Source organism: Lissotriton helveticus, chromosome 4_2, assembly GCF_964261635.1.
Source record: "Lissotriton helveticus chromosome 4_2, aLisHel1.1, whole genome shotgun sequence".
Taxonomy (NCBI): Eukaryota; Metazoa; Chordata; class Amphibia; order Caudata; family Salamandridae; genus Lissotriton; species Lissotriton helveticus.
The window spans coordinates 128,167,083-128,194,245 of record NC_136064.1 but is presented as its reverse complement, the minus strand read 5'-3'; the positions used below and the strand labels follow the sequence as shown (position 1 = coordinate 128,194,245).

The following is a 27,163-nucleotide window of genomic DNA, read 5'->3' as shown; positions in this document are numbered from 1 at the left end:
GATTGATCTTGTTAATCTGGGCAGTGATAATGTCCACACTGCGTTGGTGCTTCCGTATAATGTCGACTAGTGAGAGCCGCTTCTTGCCCAACTTTTTGTGTTTTTTTTTCTATCCAGTTGTTTTGGCTGGTGCCTGTTGAGGTTGGGAGATGGCCATGGGGTTTGGCTGTGCCAGTTGATTTTATAGGCAGCTTTGGTGCTGCAAATGCTGCCCATGTGATCTTTCTAAACCCTCTTGCCACATTATTAAAACTTCCATATCATGCTTTGCAGGAAACAGACATATTCCTTTCATCCACATTGATAACAGCTGTACAAAAGACATTGTACACGTTTATATATTGATTATACTAATCTAGATTTGTTTTAGAGTTTCATAAAAACAAAGGCCCCAAATCACAAAAGTAATCTGAGACAAAATCCTAACTTTACAACTTCCGGTATTCACAAAATGCATTTAGGTGTACTAAAGTTAGGAATCCTAACTTAAGTACTCCTAATTGATCTTTGTGAACACTGAAAGTCATAAAGTTAGGATATTGTCTCAGATTACTTTTGTGAATCGGGACCTAAAAGATTACATGGTGGTAAGGGTTGTCCATGTCTACTAGCAATTTATAGGTTAGCTACATACGTGGAACTTACATGGCCTTGCCAGCATTGAGCATCATCAAATATCAATAAATACATCTTTGGCATTAAATGGTGTATGAATGTGTGCGCATACCATTTACTAATGTGAAGCCAGCATTTGCTGTATCCACTGCTATTTTCACATCATTGATGGGGCACACATCAATATACCTGATAAAGTGGAATACATTGCTATCTCATCATGCTGGGTTGTCTCTTGATGAATATTACATGAATAGGCACCTAAAACACATGTTATATATTGAGGGCAGCAAGGCATTTAACTGTGTGCATTGGATCAAAGGTAGAGACATAACATACTTAATATTGTCTAATATTTGTTCCATAATATGTCTCTCCCTGCAGTGGCTCACTGTGCTCAGCCTAGCACCAATGCCTGCACCCCCTGCTTCATATTGAAAGGGTGCTGGTGCTATGGGTCTGGGTCGCTTTAGAATAATGAATGTTTACCACCATGCACACATTGTAACTCTACCGGCATTTACCACTTCCCACTTAAGCTGTTAACTGAATGACATGTGGAAAGAGGACATCATGAGAAGCAATGAAGATATTGCTCAGATATTTCCCAGAGCAATGCTTAAGTCTGCTTGAACTACGTTTATTCTACAATGCCGTTACCAGGTGGACTACCTTAAAGATTATTGATAATGCGCTGAACATGGAAGGTCGATTTGTACTGTGCTGCTTGTCATCCGTGAGGGTATCCAGGTGCTGAGGTGAGTGTAGCTATGTGGTAAGGCTGGGCCTGAATACAGACCGCCATGATGGTCCATACTAAATAAATTGCCACGTCTTCAGCATCTTGTGGAATTCAAGAAGGGAGGAGGAGAGATAGATTTGTTGGGATAGGGTTCCAGGACATGGCGAGCCATCCATCATCTCCTTGTGTTTGCTATAATCAAGTTAGTACACCTGCTCCCATGGGGAATTCTTCATCAAGATGACTTTTTTTTTACTGGACCTCTCACCTACTACGGGGTCACAGCAGCTGGCTTCCCACAGTTGTCCCGTTCTCTTTTTAGTGTATTTTTACACAGTTCTATTGCTGTATGAATTGTAGGGGACTTTTCACTTTTTATCACATTTATCAGGACCCTTTTTGCCAGTCTACAATCCTATGTGTACCAGAGATTACCATCTGCACTATGCATGTTAATAGGAGGTTTCCTTTTAATGGGTGGGTCAAGATTAGTTCTAGTAGTGCTACCAAATTTGAGTGGAGATCAGAGATGGAGATCTCTGGGGTTTTCAAGGCATTTACTGGGGACAAGGCCTTCACAAATAGATTGCATATTTTGGTAATTGTGTCCACAGCCCCCAAGGCCACTTATTTGACCTGCAATTGTTTCCCATAATTGGCAAGATTCGGAGTGCCTTAGTGATGGGATGCTTATTCGAACGGTAGCCAAAGAAGTTAAGAGATAGGGGTTGATGTTCAATCTCTCTTTTGAAATCCTCCATTTTATCCCAAATAGCAGCCTTAGTCAAGTTGTAATTCATTTTTGATATTATCGAGCCCTTCCCAAATGTTGGTGCCCCAGTTTCCATCCTCATCCTCCACCATCAAATCATTGCTGTATTTAGGTTTAAAACCACCACCAATAATGACTAAGTCATTTCAAATGATTAAATGAACAACATTTTCAATTTCCTGAGAGTCACTGCTTAAAGTTTCAATTTGTAGGTTTAAGTCTATTTAACCCAAATTATAATACCACCTGATGCCCTAACACAAACAGGTTTTAACAAAATAGGTGACATATCCAGGTTTATACGAAGGTTATATTCTCTAAGGCTCTTGGAACAGGCATATGGTGAATTGGTTTATATATTCCATTCAGTCAAACTGAAGGAAGGGTTTTTTGGGATAAAGGGAAATGCTGGTCGCTCAGCTATTGTTTTAAGGCAAGGGTACTGTGAAAGCAAAATAGAAGCGATGGTGCAATTAGGCAAGGGGATGAGCCCTATAACCCCTCAAAGGCGTGTGTTGTGAGGACAACACGCTAAACATAAACAGCTAAATGCCTACTGCACACAACAAGAGGATAGAGTCAATGATTGTGCCACAATGGACACCTTACTGATCAAATTGCAGCTGCCAAGAAGAACACCAATGTCTTTTTAGATAAGTCTTTGTAGCCAGCCGACAAGTGTTTCTTTGCATGTGAATGTAATGATTCCGCGACTCCTCAGGGCTGTAGGTTTGAGGTGGCACACAAAAGGTTGCTAATCCGGTGATATTTCTGAACCGGCCTCGCTTGAGACCAGGTGGTATATGTTTGGCCGTTTGGAGTACACGCGGTTCTAAAGGAAGAAACCTCTGTGCAAGTTCTTGGTCATCAGAATGTAGATGTTTGGCGGTTTCTTCCTTTAGAACCGCGTGTACTCCAAACTGACCTACATATACCCTAACATCTTTTGTATGTATCTGGAAGATTACACATGTTTTCCAGGAGGGGGGCGGACCTATTAAGGCTATGTTATTAAACACTTTGGTCAATAAAGGCAACCAGATACCTACACTGTCTTGAAAAAAGTCTATCAGTACTTGATCGGGGCCTGGGGCCTTCCCGATACTACAGGCTGCTAACCCACTTCTCACTTCAGCAAGGGAGCAGGATAATGTATCCTGAGTGTTGAATGGATAATAGCGGGAGGTAAGACAGGGGAAGTGGAACGATAAAAGATATTTCAAATTGATCCACCCATTCCTCTTCAGCTACATTATTGTCTAAAGAAGGGTCCAGGTAGGTTTTAAAATAGGGTGAGTTGATTATCTCCCAGAACTCTCTGCTATCGTTTGAGTTTAGCCCAAATCTCCTCCTTCAGGAACTCTCCCATTTCCTTCTTGCTGGTTTGTATTCAGAATGAAGTGAGGCAACTTGGGAAGCGTTTCTGGGTTGGACTATCAGTGCTTTGATAAGACAGGCAGTCAATAGCAAGCAATAGTTGTCAATAGTATCACTAACTATAAGGACATGCCACACACATCAGGGCTTGTCCTACCTTTTACAAACAATGCACCCTGCCCTTGGGCCTACCTTAGGGACGGCTAATACATAGAAAAGGAATGGTTTAGGGACTGGCAAGTTAGTGCACTTGCCAAGTCAACATGGCAGTGCCAGACTGCACACAGGTTCAGCAATGGCAGGCCTGAGACACACTTTACAAGTTGCTCCGGTGGGTGGCACAATCAGTGCTGCAAGCCCACCAGCAAAACACTCAAGATGATGGACGGTATGTTGTACAATGGCAAAACATTCACCCCCAGCTACAGACCTGGGTTTAATCCATTGTTATTTTGCTCACCAAGCCACCCCAGTTCAGACATGGCCATATGCAAATCAGTCTTGACCCAGTGCCTCATGGGAACAGTCCAGACCGAACTGTCAAGCCATGTTTAACCTGGGCCCGGAATCCAGCATCCAAGGACCGGTTTCTGGCTTTCAGCCGTCTTCAGCCAGGATAGCTTGACTCCAGTGGCGTAGTGAGAACGGGACCCACGTCTGGGCATACCCTTCCCAAGTAGGATGAACAGCAAAACACACAAGATGATGGACGGAATGTTGCACAATGGCAAAAAAATTCCCCCCAGCAGCATTTGGTTTACAAGCCCTGGGCACATGCAGTGCACTGTAATAGGGTCTGACAAGGAAACCTGGAGTCACTAATCCATACATCAATTTACAACAGAGAGCATATGCACTTTAGCACTGATCAACAGTTGTAAAGTGCCCAGAGTCATAAAACAGCCAAGAACAGGTCAGAAAAAATATAGGACGAAGGCAAAAAGTTCAGGGATGACCCTGCAAAATGGGCCAAGTCCAACACTTGCCTACTTCAAAGTCACCACTGGGTATAAGAACTGGACTTCTGACCTCACCAACTCAGTATATTTCTTGACCTGTGGATAGTCTGGCAGGAATAAGGACTGATTTGCTGCTCAACGATGAATGTATGACGTTACAACGCATACATTACAATGCATGCACTTACCACACAGTTTTTACATAATAGCATCCACTACAACGCATTCCATTACATACCATGACACTACATTGCATTGTAAAAAACAACCTTTATAACGCATTCCATTGCATCGCATACTACCTTTACAATGCATACCATTACATTGCAGTTAAGGTAAGAATTGGATAGCGTAGGGGTAAACATTACTATTCTAACTCCAGGGGGTGCAACAATAGGATAATTGTAGTATAATGTAGGGGTTAAAAATGACCATTCTAACTCCAATGGAATGCGTTGCAATCATATGCGTTGTAATGCCTGTGTTGTAGTGACATGCGATGTAGTGTCATGTGTTTTAAAGGATGTTGTGATTTAATGCCTGCGTTGTAAGGGTAGTGCAATGTAATGGTTGAATTGTAATGGTTGTTTCCCCTCAAGGACTATCACTCTGCAGGACTGCTGTGCTGAAACAACTGTTTTTTTCTGCTGTGTTAATCTGCTGCTTGCTGTCTTCCTTGCCTGGGTGAGAAGAACTGGACCCACATCCCTTGAATCTAGAACCAAAGAGATCCAAGGGCCACGTCCTGTTCTGAAGTCTGAGGGACATCAAAGACTCCCAACCAGCCTGCATCAGCACCTGTAATCTGCCCTCTGTGAGTCGGCCTTGCCAAGTGGTGCCAGCCCAGTCCTGGACCCTTGAAATGGGCCTGAGGTGCTGCTCCGGCAGACTCTATGCATTGCCATAGACACAGCATCTCAGAACTAGTGCACCACTTCAACAGCTGATGCATCACCACCTTTGTTAGGATTGACCGTGATGTAACACTGACTCTGCAGCTCAGTGACAACATTTCAGATGCATTACGTGACTCAGAGCTGATGCATCACCATCATCCTATAGATTAACAATAACAAATCACGGGGGGCGCCAGAGAGTGCTCTGCGGAATGGCAAGTGCCTGAGACGGCTCCGCCGGGCGGGTGTTCAATAGAGCCTCTCTAGCCGGATTGCGGACATGAGCAAACCCGACAAACACTAAATCGAGGTTCGGAAGACATCAGGCACATCTTGAGGATCGCTCACGGACAGTTTCAAAATGGCGGCGCCCGCATTGTAAAGCAGTCCTGTGACAACGGATGACCGGCGATCCACAGACATTAAAATTGACAGTAAGGACAACATGTGGTAAGCATAGTGATAGAGCGGAGTGCGCTGCTGCGGTCACGGAGTCACTGTATGTGCTGCATATGTATACAGACACAGTGCCTTTGATTGTGCTGGTTGCCCTCGGTGACAAAATGGCGGACTGGTGTATCGGTGCGGAGGGCTGCATGTAGTGATAGAGAAGCAGGACCTGTGGCGCTTGCATATTGCTGCACTTACCAATGTCCCCATATCAAGATCAGCGGTCTGCACAGTAACTGCACGGTTTTGAAGGCACCATCGTATGGAGAAGACACACCTTCATTGTTGGGGGCTATTTCTGGCGCGACTATGTGGTAGAGGTGGCGCTGGATACGGGCTCATGGCGCAATGTAATTTGATGCTTGCTACTAATGGTCGCACTAAAATGTAACGCACATAACAAAAGGCATGAAAACCACGCAATAATCCCATCTCTTCTCTCGTCGCTGGGCCCACGCTGTGAAACTGTGGCTCCAATGCGCAGCGCGATCTCCCTGCGGTCACCCTAGCTGTGGAGCGGCTGGACGGTGACAAATCCTTTCCATCTCTTGATGCTGCCCTCCTGATCATGTAGTTCTTTATAAACTGGCCCCTGATCATTGGGCACTGTGGATGTGGATGTGACCAAGTGGACTCCTCTCTTGACCGCAGGAATTTGTGTCCACTGTGGTCGGCCCTTCAAAAACCATTACTGGATGGTCCCCACCGATCGGTGCTGGTCACACAATTTATTGAACAGACGGGAGATAGAGTACCTACTAACCTGTGTCCTGTTTTAAACCGCTGCACTGAACGGCCTCTGCTTCTGTACATCAGACTGCACACGACAACGGGGCGATGGGTAAATCGGATAAACAGCAAACGAAGTTGCAGTTCGAATCAAAACGGCAAAACAGGGGTGCAACTGCACACTCAGACACTGAAGTAGACAACGACCCGGCTGACGGCGGAGGTAGTGAACGGGTGCTGCGGGCTATACAACAAAGCCTCCAAGAGATGAATGGCAAATTGGACACCCTAATGCAAAGAGTGGATAATGTGGCGGCCAAGATCGAGAAAAACAGTGAACGACTTGTAGAAGCGGAAACCAGAATTTCTGCGGTATAGGACGAATCCAGATCCACCACGAAAACATGTGCAACAATGGAGAAGTTTCTCGAAGTGATTTGCAATAAGACGGAGGACTTAGAAGCCAGGTCCCGCCACAATAATGTACATATAGCGGGTGTTCCGGAGACCACGAACATTGGCAAAATGAGGCCTATGTGGAAGAATTGCTCCGCACCATATTTAGCGGAGAAGCCTTGTCGTCAGTATTCCTGGTGGAGCGTGCACATCACTTTCTCGCCCCGCGTCCTAAATCAGGTGCTCCACCACGTCCAATTGTTGCCCGTCTGCTCAACTATAGAGACAGGGATGCTGTTCTAAGGCTGGCTCGTGAAAGGTGCGAAATCAACCACCAGGGAAATAAGCTAGAGTTTTATCCGGATTAAACCATGGCAGTCCAGCAAGCGAGAAAGGAGTACAACCCGGCGAAGAAAAAACTGAGGGACATGGCCATAGAATATGCCATGCTCTATCCAGCAAATCTGAAGGTGACACATGACGGCCGATCCACTGTACTCCTCACACCATAAGCTGCACATGATTTCATCAAATCTATCAGCCTCAAGCGCAGGGAAAGCAGTAGAGAGTAGCAGCGGCGAGATCCGGACTGAGGTGATTCTAACGTATTGTTATCCATCTATTCCTTGGGATCAGCGTGATGTAAAATGAAGGCCACCTCCTGATCTATCCAAACCCCGAATGATGTGATAGCCAAGGGTTAAGGAAGGATCAGACGAGGGCAAAAGAAGCCCGCGGGGAAGGGAGGGAACTGCGGGGAGGGAAACCTGAAACGACAAACAATAAAGATTGTTCAACCAGTCCTTTCTCTAGAAAAACCACAAAACAACCATGTAACATGACTACTGATCTACACCCCACACTCACTATACCTGGAAAGGAAAATAACGACGCTGTACTGAAGATAGCGACTCTTCACCAACATCAAAGCCTGGAAGACTAAGGACCACTATACTTCCCACCTGCAACACATAAGGGAATAACAACCCATACCCACTATCCTGGTAGGAGCCTAACGTGTCTGAAGTATCAATATACACATATATATGGATAGTAAGTATTGTACATACCACCCTGTACTAACTCAACAGCTCAGTAGGGGTGATCAAGGCGTAGTCCGACAATAGTCTAATTCACAACGAACTTAATCCAGAATGGGGTTACTTCACCCCGTAATTAAAGAACACTGTACAGTACCTTCTGACAGAATCACTGAGTCGCCCAGAGATTCAAGGGACTGGAATGTGCGATTGTATTTGAAGTGCCAGAAACAAAGTTTCCACTGCTAGGGCCGCAAGACGCCAAGTCCGGGCAGGAAGAAACAATTACCAAGCCTGGTAATGAAGTATCGTGGTGTGAAGCGTTTTCGTCCTCCGCACAAGCCTTAGAATCAGGCTACCCAACGGAGGGCAAATGATGCAAACAAAAGCTTTTTATGAAATACCCAAAGATCTTCCTCCGCACGAGCCGGTTCTGGCTCATCCAACGGAGGGCAATGCAGGATCGGATCAAAACCCTTGTGCAAATGAACAACCGTCCTCCGCATGAGTCATACAGGACTCGCCAACGGAGGACACAACAGAAACAGGAAATCGGCCGAATAGCCGCTCGAGAAATCACTCACAAGTGCAAAACCAGAAACTCTCAAATCCAGGAACAAGGATCCCCAAAGCAGGGTCAGACCAACGCCGCTGCCGTTTGTAAACGAACTGGAATATCTGACACAGAAGGCAGGAAATGGCTCCCATATGAAACCTCCCATCAGCTCCTTGCCGCTAGGAAGTCTGGGATCTGTAGTTTTCCTGAATTCAACAGCATGTTGCACCAGTTATATGCAGCAGAGGAGGCACTCTTCAGTGGAACGTAACATGTATACAGAGAGGCCTGCGGTGGTGGACCACGCTCCTAGTAAGATGCAACAAACCACCCTCATTATCTTATCATTCCATATTCAGAAAATGACTCTGAGACTTGCCACACGTTGCTCTAGGTATGCAGTCGCATCTGGGTAATTAGGGGCCGGCTTGGTGGCCTCCACTGCCCAGGACACCCTATACCTGCCTCTAGTAAACTGATGTATCTGGCATAGACTTCAGCCCTAATGTGAGGCATATTTTACTATACGATAGCCACTTCGATACTGCTAAAGTTGTTCCCAAAACGTTCATAGCACACCATGTATGACTTGCAGTACATACTGATATGATAGTGGGCTTTTCAATAACTGTTTGGTAATATGAGCTGTTGCTCTGCTGGGTCCACCGGACAATGTTTGATTGATATCACCTTCTTCATGCCCTATGTTCATGCATCTCATATTTGCGTTAGTACTATCTGATAATTACCACACTGTGCCTTATTAGCCTGGAAAGTGTTATTGGATATTGGACGATGTTTTGCCTCATTAGGTTAATTATGGATATTGCACTGTCTCATGTCCGCGGAATTATTTATCCGCACAGTATGTCTTGTTGAGCACCTGCCCACATCCACTATGTGGATGCAGATGTGTGCACCGGGTGGACCCCCCACATGGGTGCTCCCCAACAAACATCTGTACCAAGGTTTGGTTTGTTACTGGGTTTGTCTTTGGCAAGGTTGAGAGGCTGAAGTGGGTGGGGGGAGGTGGGGGAATGTTGGGATGTTGTACCAACACCAATGCACTTGAGAAACATTGCAGAATTCTGGTTGCATATGAAGGACATGAATATAACGAATCCTGTACATGACACATCTTGGATATACACGATACACATGATGTTTCTACCTAGTCTGCCATTCTGCTGCTTTGTACTTCGCTGACACACTGCAACCAAAACATCTGAACTTCTTGTCCTGGAATATAGGAGGGCTTAATAATCCAAAGAAAATCCACCAACTGTTTGCATATCTTGACAGGCATCATATAGATATAGCGTTATTCCAAGAAACTCACCCTGCAGCCAATGCATCGACAAAAATTGGTCAAAAATGGGCCGAATCTGCGCACAGCTCGAACTACTCCATGTACTCCAGAAGAGTCCTTATTCTTATAAAAAAGGGTATACACTTCAATGTTGAAAAAGTCTTGAAAGATGATGAGGGCCGATACGTTATAGAAGTGGGCCCCCTTACAAAGCCAGCAACTAGCATTGATAAATACGTATGGCCCAAATGTGGATGATCCTGAGTTCTATAACAGGGTGTGGTGTGCCCTATCGGATCTCCGTGATATACATATACTGTGGGGGGGGGGGGGGTGGCGATTTTAATCTCACATTACAGGATGGGCTGGATCACTCCGGTCATAGTATGGAGCCACATAAGCGTGCCTTAGACGCCCTACGAGATGCTATATTGGATCTGCAACTCATAGACTTGTGGAGAACAAGACACCCTGATTGCACTGAGGCCACTCACATCACTGCAGCTGGTAACGCATAGAATACTGGTTAGGAACGAGGAAAATATCACTTTGGACAACCTCGGTTAAGCATTTACCCCGTACCCTGTCCGATCATAACCCAGTGCTGCTGTCACTACAAATTCCGCATTACTCCCCACCTCCTTTTAGCTGGAGATTTATTGCCACAGCGCTCTTAGATTCGGTGTACACTGACACTATCCATACTGCCATAGTCGAATACTTTGAGTTGAATGCCCCAACCACGGACGACCTGGTGCTGGTATGGGAGGCTTTTAATGAAATTATTAGGGGAACATGCATTAGTACCACTGCAGGCATCCTTAAAGACATCAGGCAACACCTCATTACTAGAGAAAACAGACTGCCTGCCCTAGAACAACAATATGAATGTACACAAGATTCCAAAATATTGAGTGACATAAAGACAATCTTGATAGAGCACCAAACATATGCCAATGACGAGCTCAAATACATCTCAAAACGACAGACAGCACGGGTCTATGGGGAAGCGGGTAGGCCAGGGAAAACCTTAGCAAATAAAACCTGCACAGGCCATACCCCAAAACTGGTTCAGATGATTAGAGACTCCACATGGACTCCTAAACATGACACTAAAGGTATAATGTGTGAATTCATGTATACATACGAGCAACTGTACATGTCATGCCCTACTGCCACTGTAGAGGAAATCATGGACTATCTATCCGACGTAGAGATTGTATGGCATTCAGATGCACCCAGGGACTATTTGTCACGGCCTGTTACTGTCGAAGAGATAACGGACATAATTAAAATGCTGCCGAACGGTAAGGCGCAGGGCCCTGATGGGTTTCCGGGCGAAATCTATAAAACGTTTGCGGACATACTAGCCCCACACATGATACGGATTTATGGAGACGCTTACGACAAACAAACCCTCCCACCCACATTACGGGAGGCAATGCTGATTGCACTGCTTAAACCCGAAAAAGATCCGGATATTGTGAGTCTTATAGGCCCTTGTCACTAATCAATGTAAATACAAACATTTTTGCTAAGTTGTTTGCCACGCGCCTCAAGCCATTAATGCCATTATTGATTGGCCCAGATCAAGCAGGCTTCATCCCTGACAGATCTACGGCACATAATATGAGAACACTCTTCGCATTGTCACACTACCTGATCCCTGAAACTAAATCTGCTGCGGTCCCCCTGGACGCGGCCAAAGCCTTTGACACAATAGAATGGCCGTACTTACACGCAATTCTGAGGCGAATGGGCTTCCCGACTATACTCTTGCAATGGGTGTCAATGTTGTATACTGATCTATCCGCCCGTATAAAGATTAACAAGTATATATCTGACCCTAAAACAATAGCAAGAGGTACAAGACAAGGCTGTCCCCTATCTCCATTATTATTTGCGCTAGTATTGGAGCCCCTGGCCTGTAAGATTAGGCAACATCATCGTTATTCGGCACTCCAATTTCCAAAATGCCCATTACACATCTCGCTAAATGTGGATGACATGGTGCTTTATGTTCGCGACCTTGCTGAGAATTTAAATCCTTTATTACGAGAGTACAGAAAATTCTGACAACACTCAGGGCTCAAAATTAACTGGTCCAAGTCACAAATTATTCCGCTCACTGACACCACTTGTCCCTTCCCTATGGATTACCCGCTGTAATGGCAGGAGGAGCCGACACGCTATCTAGGTATCTGGTTCCATAGGGACCCGGAAATTGTCATATGCACGAACTATGGCAAAGTTATCAGCACAATGGAGGATAAAAATAAAAGATGGAACAGATTACCATTGTCACTGGTGGACAGAACAGCTATAGTGAAAATGGTGATTCTGCCAAAATTCCTTTACTTATTTAACAATATCGCTATAAAGCCACCGATGAAGGTGTTCCGCAACATAAACAAGTTGATACTAAACCTCATTTGGGCAAGTAAACAAGCCAGAATGAATATGCAGACATTAACTTTGCCATATGGTTGGTTGTAATACTTTATTCGATATGTGCATATCATAAAAGTACAAACATGTCCAGACATGTAAATGTAAATGTTTTGTACCCAACAATGGTCTCCCAGCACTTGTACTCATACCGCTGAGGAGCCCTTCATGTCTTTCCTTGTGAAGTGTCCACTCCTGGACACCCCCATGGCGAAACCAGTCATCCCCAGTGCTGTTGGGGGCCGTTGTGGAGATTAAGCAAGCTATTGCCCGAAGTTGCAGCGTGGATCCCATGATTAGAATAGGCGCTGAGGCGAGAATATCAGTTCAGAGGAATTTATGAGCCCGAGACCCGCCGAGGCAGGAATCAAACCCTGGTCCCGGGCCTGAGCTCTGCATAAAGGTCTGCCGCTGTAACCATTTGAGCCACAAGGTATGGCTTACAAAGGGATAAAGTGCATTCACAGTAATATACATGTAAACCGGATGTGCAGGCATGATCGAGGTTTTGTTAGCATTTAACAGCCTTGTACGAATAAAACAAGCACTTGCAAGATATTTTGCAACCCCACATACGATATACAAAGATGTGGTATCTGTTGAGAGGATACGTAGGGAAATCCTGAAATCTCTAACGCCCAGCTCCCTGCATACTGGTTTTAACCATGTTTTTCAGGCCCTCTTGTATGCTTCACAAGCAAACAGGAAGTGGGATAGAGATTCATTCGTACATGGGCAGCCTGGGCAAGTGAGATAATGATCCCTCGTTCTTTTCCACCCCTCTGTGAATTTATTAAGTATCCCATATCTCATTTTCAAGAAAAGAGATCTGTCTCTTGGGATCTGAATGTAGTCTAGGAAAGGTTCAAGCTTTCTAATGGGCTTGTGTTCCAAAAATTGGCTAGTTAACTCCCCCCACTTTAAGCTCTTTAGTTCCCAGCCTGCACCCACTCCCAATACATTTTTTTCACAATTTGCTTGTGGGGTGGGGACTGGAAAATCCAAAATTCGGCCAGTCCTAGACTCACAACCAGCTGCTTCAGTTTGTTAAGCCACTGTATCTTGTTCGAGCTATTCAGACTAATCAGTTCATCCAGCACCAAAGCGTAATTTGCCAGTTCTGGTGTCCTTCTCAGGCGCACCCAGAACAGCAAAGGTCGGAGGCGTACTATGTCTGCGATTGGGCGTTCACCCATGTCATTGAAAAGGGGTTTCAAAGGGGTCGAGTGCGGTAGGGAAACTAAGTTCCTCACGAACTTGTTATCAGCTCTTACCAAATCCGTGATGCTCTCGCAGCCCCACAGTTCAGAACCGTAGACTGCAGAGGGCAGCGCCTAACCATCATAGATGGCAAGGGCGGGAGCTATGGGCCTACTGATGGACATACGCTGATTCTTCAAAATTGCTCCGGAGACTCTTTTGAGGTTTAGGAGCATCTTAGCCACATGGGAGTCAAATTTCATTCTGTTGTTAATCCTGACTCCCAAGTAGTCAAATTCCTCCACCACCTCAAGCAGGGACCCATTAAGGGTAACAAGTACTCTCCTTGCTTTTTTTGAGGAAGATAACACTGTCAACTTAGTTTTAGTGGTGTTTACAGTTAGCCCCCACTCATCACAAAACAGACAAAATCTGTCAAGCAATTTCTGTAGACCCGTGGGAGTTTTGGACATCAGGAGGGTGTTGTCTGCAAAGAGGAGGGTAGGTGTGTTCTCCCCCGCCAGGACTGGGGCATCTGCAGGGTCCTTCATCAAGTGGGCAACCACCCCATTTATTAAGAGGGAGAACAGTGTCGGGCCATCACACAGCCCTGGTGGACCCCCCTGTTCACAGGTACCCTCACTGTTCTTGACTCCTCCACCTAATTCTAGCGTAATTATCTTGGTGAAGCTTTAGAACAAACTCCAGGAGGTAACATGGGAACCCCATGTCCAGCAGCACCTTCCAGAGTTTATCGCGGGGGACCACATCGAACGCGGTTTTGAAATCTATGAAGGCCAAGCATAGGCTGCCCTTCGCGATGGACAGAGATTTCCAGAATATCCCACAGAACCTGAAAACCTGGTCCATCGTGCCCACATTTTGCCAGAAACCTGCCTGGAAATGGGTCAGAATGTTACCTCCATCAAGCCAAGACCCTATTCTAGTGACGATGGCCCTGCCAACTACTTTCTGAATTGTATTGATTAGACTTATTGGTCTGTAGTTGGCAGGGTCCTCCCTATCACATTTCTTGTATATGGTTACTACTTCAGCACCCTTCCATGATTCAGGGACAGGATGTCCATGAAGGATCAAATTCATTAGAAGAGCGATGAAGTCGGACCACAGCTTAGGGTCATGCAAAAGGAGGTCGCCCGGTAACCCATCCGGGCCTGCTGCTTTACCGGGTAATATATTTGTAATAGCATCATACACTTTCCGGGCGACAAAGGGTTCTACATGTGATTGGTTCTCAATCACGAGTTCAGTTGATGGCCCCAGTAGTTTGCCCATATCTGCTTCACCACAATACAATTTTGAGAAGTGGGAATACCACTGCTGCTCCAATATGTGGTTTGGTATGGGCTCAGCTCCCCTTCTGTTGAGTTTATTTACCAAATTCCAGAACACAGTTGAATCTTTCAAGCTGGAAGCATGCTTAAGTTTGCTGCCAATGCTCTTCCTCCCAATCCCTCTTAGCCGTTTTGATGCTAATATTATACTCTTTTCTATCTGTCCTCACTGCTATCGCATCCTTCCTCCTAATAGAAATCGATATGGTTTTTTTAGACCTCAACATCTACCATGAAGCAGGTTTTCTCAAAACAGAGACCCACTTTAAACCAACAGCCAGGAACTGCCTCCTCAGGTTTGACAGCTTCCATCCACGTCACCTGAGGGAGAATCTCCGTACGGGCAGTTCCTTCGCCTACACCGGAACTGCAGTGACCTGGCAAAGTATAAAAATCAAGCTAAAGATCTCTGCACCAAACTAAGACAAAGAAAATACCCCAACCCTGTCATCCAGAAAGCTATGAAGAGAGCTAGGAATAACAACCGTGATGCTCTCCTCGAAGACAAACCGACAAAAGATGACCAAATGAGTAGAACAGTCTGTGTCACCACCTACAGCCCGGTAACCAAGCAAGTGGCGAAACTGGTAAATAGACATTGGCGCATACTCACGAGTGGCACACTATCCCTTGAAAAACCACTGTTCGCCCACAGACGTGGCAGGAATCTTAAAGACATGCTTGTCCATACAAGACCTCCTCCACACAGAGTGGAACAAACAAGACTACAAGGGATAAAAGGCCACCATCCGTGTGGTAACTGCAACAGCTGTCACCTTACCAAAAAGAGCCAGACTCTTACCGTTACTAATGGCACTAGTTGGGAACAACGTTCTTTTACCAATTGCAATAGTAAAAATGTGGTCTACCTGATCACCTGTCCCTGCAAAAAGGAGTATGTGGGAATGACCACAAGACAAGTCAAAGTTAGGATTAACGAGCATAAAAGCAACATTAGATGCAAGAAGTCAACAACAAAAATATCAGCCTACTTCCTGGAACTTCAACACTGTGTCAATGAGTTGCAATGGACAGTGATCGAACAGCTACCCTCAGAGATAGGGTTGTTGTAAAAAGAGCAACGTTGGGTGTTTCGCCTTGGCACCGACACCTCAGGGCTCAATGACTCAATTCCTTGGAGCCAACTACGCTAACCCTGCATTCTGTACACAGGGTATGAAGAGTGACCATGGGACACCCAACATATCATGGTGTGACTTCCCTTAATATTTCTGCAAACTTTCTCTATCTATCAGACTACCCATGCAGGCCTTATACCTATGATCCGGTATATAAGAATATGTCCGATGACAGGTTCACCATCATGGTTTTGTACATTGAACACACCAAATTATTCTTGGCGTTAATTTCCATTATGGATATCTCCCCTCATTAAAATTTCTTTTTTTGGCCACTTTAAAATCTCTTTTTGGCCACTTTATACTCCCCAGGAGTAGTAAGGCGACTTTTACCCATTATTGCATATAATCTAGGATTGTTCGCCTTTTCTGAGATACACATTCATACTATGCAGGCAAAAGATTCGTCAGTCGGCACTGCCCATGCACGAAAGCTCAGCACTGCACTCTCGCGCATGCGCTTGCTGATGCAGGTTGACGCATGCGCATCTCACGATGCGCTAACCCCTCTGGCAGGCGCAGTAACGTCCAGCGCAATCCCCCGTTGATCGTGTAAACACCGGAAACGGCAGGGTTATGTTTGCCGTATTTGGGCATACTTCCGAGATTCATTATCCAATTTGCCTACACTAATTACCAAAACGAAAAGTATAAATAGCAAGTCGCTTCACCAACTGCTCCCTTCACCGGAGCCGCGTTGAGGGGAAGGCAGGCGATTGAACCATGCAGTAACCGTGAGTGGGGTCGTCAGAAAACGAAGATACGCCTTATGCATCAGTAGCCTTGTATTGTTTGTTGATCTCTTCTATCCACCACCTACAATGCAGCTATTACTATCTTTTAGGTTGTTTACCGGGCAACGAGGGAAGATACCCCCCCTTCCACGCATAGGCTCATGACGCCATCTGAGTTTTGAAAATAAGTAAGCCTTCATCTTTACCAAACTCCCTCTCCCTCCATCCACACCAGGGAGATTACATTTATGATGTATGTCTGTGTGTTTATGTTTTACATGTCCTTCTCAAAGTGTCTTTTTTCACAGGGTCTTCTAATCAAAAAGGGAAAGGATCACTTGTCCAGCTTAAACCTTGGTTTTCACAAGTCGAGGAACTGGTATCTCCCAAATATAACTCTCATACACGTGTAATTTGGATGGTTCTTTCTCAGCGGTATATAGTGGGTACCCGCTTATTTACACGTGCGTGCGTAATCATCGACAAAGATGTCGTCCCATTACAAAGAAAAACAACATACAGCCAGTGACCTGCACTGGGTGATCCTTGAAAGCCTGGACACAGTAGATAGAAACGCTACAAGAATACTATTCGAAAAGGAGCAACGCTGGGTCCACAGGCTCAAAACGGATACCCAGGGCCTTAACGATTCTGTCCCGTGGCTATCCCTCAGCAGATGAACCTAAGCCCCATTGCATTACAGTACCTCAAGTGAAAACTTTAGTGGCTTCTTCAAACCAACCCATCCACTGACTCAAGACACATTGTCATAAGAGTAACTACCCTAGTGCCTCCAATTACACTGGCCAACTCATGCCCCTTATGAGACCCGCTCTCTATTCAAATACGCCCTTACTCAAAAATATGCGTAAGCAGCGCCTCACAATGCCCCCAGTTTCTTTCTGGTTAAAATCATAATATGACATCAAATAGGATCTCTCTGGTCAACCAGCAGGTTCATAATCCCCAAAGAACCGATCTGGCGAAATTCGGCTCACAATCCGACATGTTCAATCAATTAGTTATTTTGGTGTGTAACATCACATTTAATTAATTAAATTTCCCACAACTTGTGTTTATTCTTCCCTCCAATATCCGATCCGAATAACAAGTTACAAGTAAAGCGGGAAGTAACTCTTCCCTTTCCAGTAACAGCGTGTTAAATTCCACCCGGAACCGCACCTCCTGGTAGTTCCGGGTGATTGAGAGGCAGAGCCAGCACATGCGGCAGAGTCCGAGCTAGAAGGGACACAGGTAATGCGATGCGCATTCCGTCAGGAACACGGGAACCAAACCGCAAGTATACACCACGGCTTGTAACGACTTGTTCTTAATACTCCCCTAGTATACCTCTCTCGACAAGCCTTCATCCCCGATGAAGTAATTCTTCATCCTAAACAAGGTATGCATTAGCGCGCGCAACGCATTGGGCACAATGATAGCCATTCACCACGCACTTCGCAACAACGACTCTTAGACGTTTTCTCACAATGAAAAGAGCATGTTTATATTTATATTTGTATTTATATTTATAACCACACGTGTGATATGCGATAGTGAGCATGGTGTGTATGAGGTATGCAAGCCACTACGGACCAGCCACACCTACTAGTTTTCACCGTAAACCACGCACTGAGAAAGTACTATGATAAACCTATGGGCACCAAAATACAGTACTAGCCCTACCTATCGGAGTATGAAAAAGGAAGAGTTGACGCCTGAAATGAGTATGAGGTAAAGCATTGCCATTCATGAGTTCCTGATAAACTACAAGGAACTACTGTATATAATACGTGTTTTCCCGCACCCTGTCTCCCTATTTGTTGTTTGTTGTTTTTGTGTGTTTTTTCATTATTCAGGTACAATGAAACCTTGAATTCCGAAGGATCAGGTCAATTTACCTTTTCTCTTCTCACAAAGTTTGCTTTTTCACTATTTATTCACCCCTATTGGTCCTGACGAAAGCCTAAGATCCTCTGACTACCAAAGGCTGAAACATGTTGACCTCTTTTTAGACATGAAATGCACTTGAACCCCTTACAAATTCAAAAAGTGCACCACTAATTTTTTAACCAAGTCCGAATCCAGACCTATTAAAATTGTCCTAGTCTGGCTGTTCGGATTTTTTAATTTTATCATCACCACAACCCCTCCCCTATTATTCACGATCACTACTGCCTTAAACCAAAGGCAAAACCTCCTGGTGGAGGGTGCACAATACAAAAAATAACTCGATGATTACGCACGCACGTGTAAAATAGCGGGTACCCACTATATACCGCTGAGAAAGAACCATCCAAATTACACGTGTATGAGAGTTATATTTGGGAGATACCAGTTCCTTGACTTGTGAAACCCAAGGTTTAAGCAGGACAAGTGATCCTTTCCCTTTTTGATTAGAAGAGTTAACTACGGAGACTGAAAGGATCTTCTCTCTACCTCCCTACCCCTTTGATGATACACTTTTTTCACAGGGTACCAGACCCCCATTTGTGTTCTGTTACTTACCCTTATTTGATTAGGAAAGTCAGTTCCTGGACATTCGACTATTATGTTTACTATGTTCCTGGACATCCGACTAGTATATTTATTATGTCTTTTTTTCACAGGTTTTTTCAAACGCCAATTGGGCGCAACGAACATACCTATTTATAAACATTGATAGGTACATTACACTTTTATTTTTTTAATTTTCAAACACTTTCACATTTCATGTGAGTAAGGTGAGGATAAAGTGCATATCCTCGTCCTGAAGAAGGAGCCTTGTGCTCCGAAACATGTTGACACCTTAATGGTTGATATACCCTAGTACGTATTTTATCAACCAGATTCTGCACCTTTTATCAATACCAGCCGAGGACATAATAAATATTTGTTTTCCTACGTGCTAGGTATTTTTTACTCACTTTTTTCACCTCACCTCACTCACACTCTTCCCTTAATATACACACACACCCTCACATAGTTCACTACTTAGTGCTCCTACGTAGCTGTTAGTCACAGCATGCCGCACTCCGTAGAGGGGTGCGAAGGCCCCGATGATGAAGCATGACACCAAGGGGCCTGTTGGTGTGTGAGGGGCATTTAAACAACACTGTGTGTTCCCCATTATGTTAGGGACCACTGCCACCCTCTGAGTGGATTCTATTTTGTTTATTCATAATGCCTAGGGAGACTGGTTCCACTTCCCTCTCTCTCCCCCCTTTTGTTATATCTTTGCCACTCAGGGACACCAGCTAACACAATCACATATGGATATGAATCTGATGGAAGATCTATTCTCATTTGGGATCCTTTTCTGCTTAATTGTGCATCTTTCTCCGGCACTTTGAACTTTTCTACTTTCTCCAAATTTTTCTCAGCACTATCTTTGTCTTTGTGCCCCATGGCTATTGCTCTGGTTACTACGGGTCTAACTCCCTCAGTGACCTTACTGCTTACCTTTCCACATACCAGCTTGGGTTGTACTTTACTCACTTGCCCTGACGTTTTACTAACTGTACTCAGATGTTTATCTCCAAGTAAAGTGGTGGGACTAATTTGAATGGATGTATTCACTACCAACTTCTTTAACATGGCACAGTTATCCTGGGTAGTTTCTAGTATCCCAAACTGGTCACTCATCCTTCTCATTTGTTCCAGTAGGGGCAACATTAGAGATTTAACCAGATGTTCCATATTTTCTAACGTACACCCCTTACTCCTGACCTCATTGATTGTGGAGTCACCCCTATTGTCAGTGGGACTGTTAGAACTAAGTACCAAATCCTCATCATGTTTAGGTCTAGTTTCCCTTGCCTCAGTAACCTTTACAATAGAGTGAAATGGAATAACTTTAGGCTTTTTAGTTTGCCCCCCTTTCTGCTGGTTTCCTCCTCACTTACGTTTTAGCTTATTGCCTGTAGCCAACGTATGGTCAGATATATTTTTTCCAGTAAGTGGCTTTTTGGACAAATGCAAGGGTTCACAGGGGGCAGGGTCCACTCTGGGATAGGCCATTAAGGAAACAAAGCTTGCTTCAGCCTCGCTCGAGTCTAAGATGATCGATAAATCCTGTTGTTGTTGAGATATAACATTATGCTGAGAACTAATGGTAACTGTATGCTCTGGAGAGGGCACTGCGGCAATCCCCCCAAGAGAGGATCTTCTCAAGAACGTCGGATCCAGAGATAGACGGCGTTCTGTTAATGCTATCTCCTTCTCAAGCACAGAAGCAGCCCTTGTAATGAATGCATCTAATGTGACGGTGATTTTGCCACTCGCTCCCTTGCTTCCATGCAGTTTTCCCTTTAGATTTTTTTGTGACATTATCCTTTACAAGGATCGGTAGGTATACCAGAATTTAAGAGCCGATTGCAAAAGAGCCAAAATATATAAATCAAATACGGTGGCCCAGCCCAGTCTCTTACTGTCTCTGATGGGCTCAGACGGGCCTGCCCTTGGCCCGGGCTTCACCCGGCTCGTCCCACGTGCATCCCCCGATGCGCGTTAATGGTGCAGTCTTTAAACCACCTGTGGAGGGCGTGGCGGGGAGGAGTGTCCCAGCCCAGCTGGATAATGGGCGATGTAGTTCAGCCTCCCTCTCGGCCGTAGAAAGCCCCCAAGTGAGAGCATTTCCCACGGACCGGGAAACGCGAGAAATATACAGGTGCTGGTGACACCTCAGGAGAATGGGGGAGCCTGGTTCTCCACCTTGTCGTAGCCCCTGGTGCTCTGAAAATGGTAATCCGATTGTCCCTGCTGCTGCTTTCCCGTATGCACAAGGTGGGTTTAAAGTGCAAGACTTCCTGCTTTATTACTTATGCGCACAAGTGTAATTTGCCCACTATTGATATCACGAAATACCTTTTATGACGCACGTAGCAATAGAAGAAGGCGATGCACTCCCAATACCCCTATCGGCTATTTTACTGCATCGACGACCCCCATTACACGCACGCGACATAAATACAATTGATGCTAACAACGAAGTCTGGTATTTAATGGGCAAGAAAGCGAACAAACTACCATTATATGCGGCGGCCCTTCCTTTACATTACCATCCAGCACTTTCAGTCACTCAAGAAAAAGTAGGCATGGATTTGCCTAAACAGACGGGTATGGACACAATGGGAGATCTATTTCAAGATGGGCAATTTAGAATACTAGATACTCTAACCTTCATTAGTAACCCTACGCTACTTTTTAACTTTACACTTTACAGACTGCAAAAAGCAATGCAGGAACTTTACTCATCACACCCTAGGGAGCCACAACAGTTATCCTCCTAGCAGTTTGTACTAACAGTACCTACAGCACATCACATTGTTTTTAAACTTGATATCAGGTTGCAGGAGGATATTGCAGGCAACACAGAGAAAGCGTTAAATAAATGGAATGCTAGCCTGTCCACCCCGTTAACAACGGAAGAATGGACAACATGTACACTCACCTGCCTTCTGACACCCAATGGTAACTTGAGAATAATACACTACAAATATTTACACCAAATGAACTACACACCACAACGACTCTATAAATATGGATTAAGTGCAGATTCGAAATGTAAAAGATGTCAGGTGGAGGATGCAGGGTTTGTCCATCTTACATGGAGTTGCCCGAAAATAGCATACTACTGGATTAAAGTGACTAAGATGCTGAGTGCTATGATTGCTGTTCCTATTGACTGTACAATAGGTTCGTGTTCATTGGGTCTGGTACCTAATGTAAGAGCAGCAAACCGTACATTTTGTGTAATAGCGCTGTTACTGGCAAAACGCAGGATATCATTTAGCTGGAACAGATCAGGGGCTCCAACTATACGGCAATGTATTGTGGACCTCATCTACTGCAAGGATACCTTACTGACATATGAAGAGGAACTCCCGACGAGTTCGAGACCAAAAGACTACTGGATGTATCAGGCTGAATATCTGAAATTGCATCAGATAGACTAACATGTATAAATTATGCTCCATTCCATGTGTATGTCTTTATGAAGGGTTACAATGATGATGTACTTAGAGGGAGGACGAATGTTGTTGTGCAACGGTCGATGTTTTTCCTTTTTCTGTTGCTTTATGGTATCTGAAAATGCCAATGAAAATAATAAAAAAAATAAAAAACAATAACAAATCACCCCGTTGCTCCTCGCATGTTTGCCCCATCATCGATACACTCATCGCGGTTGATCTGATCGTTTGTATTTGTTCCAGTGAAGTATGACCAGATAGCCCAGCTTGGCGAATTATGCTTTTAAGCACTACATTTCAGTTTATTCTTTAAAAATTCATGACTCAAGTTCTCCTTTTTGGATTAGTGTTGTCTAATTTTGTTCATGAAATCAAACTATATTTGTCTAAACAGGTGTGGTATCTTCTTGCATGGTGTTTTCACTGTTTTACTGTTTGAGGTGCTGAACAAATAATTTACACACTGTCTCTAAAAATAAACCTGAATGATCTGTGCCAAGTTACCAGGGGAGCAGAGGTTAATATAATCTATTGACTTTAAAAATCCTAATCAATTACCCATTTCTGTAATTTTTTTTTACCAGGTGCTGTGAAAGGGGAGCTCCTGATGGAGCTGTCCTATGGTCCTTACTTCCATTGGACCTTTCCAGCCTGCGAACATTTTTCAGACATCGTTCTTGGTGGCTCCACTGATCAGTGTGTAGCAGTTATGGAGAATTGGTGGAGAAATGAACCTGGAGCTCTGGACTGGAGTCATGTAGCAAAGGCAGTGTGTGAGCACCAGGGCAACAGGTATGTATTAAGTGTGGGTGGACAATCCGTTCCGCTTGCGGAATTTGTGAATTTTCGGCAATTTCGCAAACCGCGAATCTTGGGAAATTGACAAAAAATCCGCAAATCCACTCGCGGGCAGATATATATTTTTTTTTTGCACATGCCCAAGTTGAAGCTTAAATTCAGTAACGTTTTAATCAGCCCAAAAAATTAGTGAGCACCGTCGAGGCTGATCAAGTGTGCTTTATCCCCATATTTGCCATCAAAAATTAGCTGTAATCCTTGAGGGAGGTCTTTGCATCCATGAGTTTCTCTAGCGCCATCCCCCTGTACTACTGTGATCAAGAGGCTGATTTCTCATCATCTGCTGCTCTGCTTGGCCTCTGACACTTTATAAACAAGAGTCATGCGAACTCGCATATAAGTCCTGCCCGATTGGCCCACCCACCACACACTAGCGGTATGAAACGTCTCCCCACCCTTTCCCCACTATGATGGACAGCTCACTCAAGGGACAGGCACACATGGTCACTGGAGACAAATCTTCTGGCCCTTTACTCAGCTGCAGTGTTTGAAAAGCACTATCATTTACCCAACGAGGTAGCACTTACCGATTAGCCAATAGAAAGTACTCCAGTTGAGTAGAGGTATTGAACAAAACGTGGCATCTTCATGGACAAATATGCAGGGCAGGATTCATTCTGACACGCTGCTCCTATCACAAAAACTAAACCTCAACAGGAAGCACTTACAGATATAAATAAAGCAGGTGCCCGAGTTGAAGCTCAAATGCAGTAACGTATTAATCAGCACTAAAGATTTGTGAGCAAGGTCGAGGCTGGGCAAGTGTGCTTTATCCTCATATCAGCCATACAAAATTAGCTGTAATCATTGAGGGAGGTCTTTGCATCCATGAGTTTCTCGAGCGCCACCCCCCTGTTGTTTTTGTGACCATGAGGCTCCTCATCTGCTGCCCTGCTCGGTTTCTGACCCTTTGTAAACAAGAGGCATGTGAACTTGCATTGAAGTCCCGCCCGTTTGGCCCCGCCCACCACTCATTAGCGCTATGAAACATTTTCCCACCCTTTCCCAACTATGATGGAGAGCTCACTCAGGGGACTTCGGCGCCTTTTGCCGCTGTGGCAACGTTACAGGCACACATGGTCACTGGAGACAAATCTTCTGGTCCTTTAAGCAGCTGAAGTGTAAGAAAAGCACTATACATTTACCCAACGAGCTAGCACTTACTGATTAGCCAGTAAAAACAGTGTTCTAGTATATTTGTGCAAATCCGTGAGTTCACGGATTTTTCCACAAACTCTGTTATTTTTTTGCCATTTCGGGAGATTTCGCGGACCGCAAATCCTCAAAATTCGCCCATACTTAGTATGTATTCTGCACCTGCTGATGTATTACATATGCCTGCCTAACGATGAGGCCAGCAGTTTTGGCTTTATGAAATTAATTTCAATGTTTCCATTGGTGAGCAGCAGGTTCATGCCACTTTTCCATTTTTGAAACTAGAGATTTGTAGGGCGTTCATCAAACTTCTTTCCATCTTTGAACCTGTCAGTAAGCAAGCATGACAAACCTCTCACCATTTCTTGAAATGCAATTTTTTGCTAATTGTGATTTGGTAATTTGTTTTGTATCACAAAAGGTTATCAACTCATTCTGAATCACAAATAGGGGAAGTCTTGCTTTAGGCATCTCCATTGTTTTTAGGATTAGCATTGAGGTGTGTCACTGGTTTGTTACTGCAATTGTGCTCATAAAAGTTAAACAAGTTGCTTAATTCTCAAAGGAGTTGATAAAACATTCGAAAAGGGATGCGGTTCCATTAGACAGTTTCCTCTCCAGGGAGTTTGTTGGGATGCCTGCTTCTGTAAATGAAGTTCTCAAATGGGATTTTGTTTAGAACAGTAGTGCAGGTTCCTTTGAAAAATATCACATTTCGGAATTCAAATACAGGGATCATGATATGCTGTTCCCTGTAATCATTCATCCTTGTGTTTGGAGCCAGTCGATGGGAGTCACAAAACGTGTCCTCCCTACTTAATATGCCTTAGCTCAGCTTTTTTGACACTTGAAATCTCGCAATGTAACTATATCAATTTATAGATTGTATTGCAGATAGTTTAAAAGAACGTGGTGATCAACTCCCAAACTCTAGCTGTTTCTACACCATGCCCTAAGCTTAGTATATGAAATGTCAACATTTTTTATTCAAAATAGTGAGAGAACCTTAAAAATGGAAAAGCTTAGAACAATTCTCACCTACTTTATCATTGTACAATTTCAGCCATAACAAATCAAGAGCACATTTTAAGATACCAAATCTAAGTAAATGTTCAGGTGCCTATTCACAAAATGCTTTTGTAGTATGTTTATTTCTACTTCAATAGTACTACTAACATACTACAACAAGCTATTCACAAACGTTCATGCGGTGGTTCCACCTGTGTCTCCCCAATATGTTGTTTGTGCAGAGGTCCCCACCCCTGCTATGGAGTCTCCAGAATGCATTTGTGTTGCAAATATGGGAGAGACAGGGAGGAGTTGTTTCAATGGGAAATATTAACTGCTGAAGGGGAGGGGTTAATGACGGAGTATAGAGGATTAGATAGGGTTTAGGTAGGATATTCACCCATCTACAAAAGAGTAACAACATTACCTTTCACAAACTGCAATTCTAAAGTTATTATTGGACATGTACTCCTCATCAGAGGTAGTGTAAGCCCAGCCTCACACATGGCTAACAACTGATAATGTACGGGCCTCCCATGGAAAATATTCCCGCTAATAACTTCAAATAAACCCCCATGGAAAATAAAATGAAATGGAACTAAATATTAAAGTTATTTGAAAATAGGAACACATGTATTTTATTGTTTAAAAACCTATTTAAAAGTAAATATATTTTTATCACATTTTAATATGTAATCATGTTTTTTAAATGAGAAATGAATGTAACATTATTAAGTTTTGTACAATTATTTTTAATTAATTGTTTTAATTAATTCCATACATCATTTTTTATAATTATTAAGTGAATGGTGATATCCAAAAGTAGCAAAGTTACTCAATAGTGTATGAGTAAGCTCCCCTATGTAGATTTACTAACATATAACTTTACCTTTGTGAATAGACCCTTTGTAAAAAGATACACTTGAGAGCATTTACTAAGCAACAATGAGTCTGACATCTAAGTCAGCTATAGTAGTTCAAAATCCCATAGTTTCAAAGAAAGGGCTGCCAGACTCAATCCGTTCATGTGAACAATTCTATGACTTAGAGCCTGATTTTGTCTTTGGCAGATGAATATTCTTTCACAAATATCACAGAGTATCCTGTCCCCATTATCGCAGTATATTATATCCTGGGTCACTTGTAATATAGCAGACAGAATATTCCACTTAACAAACTCTAATCAGGCCTTGAGTACTAATGTCAAACACATTGATGGTCAGGAGAATATTAACAAAAGCTGATTCCTTACTAACCAAGCTAAATGCTAGAAGAGAGGCACAGTCAGGAATAAAATGGGAAATATATTAGATTTGCAAATACAAAAAGCAATCCTATATTTTTAGACACTCACACTTCTTCTAAAAAAATATGCTAGGCAAAAGAATACAAGTTCGACCTCAATTTCTTTAACTGTTTCATAATTGGTGCACAGTTTTGTAAGCATACTTCCGTTGGCCCATTTTTGAATAAA

At 43.9% G+C, this 27,163-nt stretch overlaps 1 protein-coding gene across 1 annotated transcript in view; it reads left to right on the top strand.

Annotated features, from left to right (window-relative positions):
* LOC144752106 (nicotinamide N-methyltransferase-like) overlaps positions 1 to 27,163 on the top strand; it is a 93,225-nt gene that overhangs the window by 9,388 nt on the left and 56,674 nt on the right. Inside the window, exon 2 of the mRNA XM_078640048.1 lies at positions 23,253 to 23,460. Within this exon, the coding sequence (XP_078496174.1) occupies positions 23,253 to 23,460 (208 nt within the window). The remainder of the gene's footprint in view (positions 1 to 23,252; positions 23,461 to 27,163) is intronic.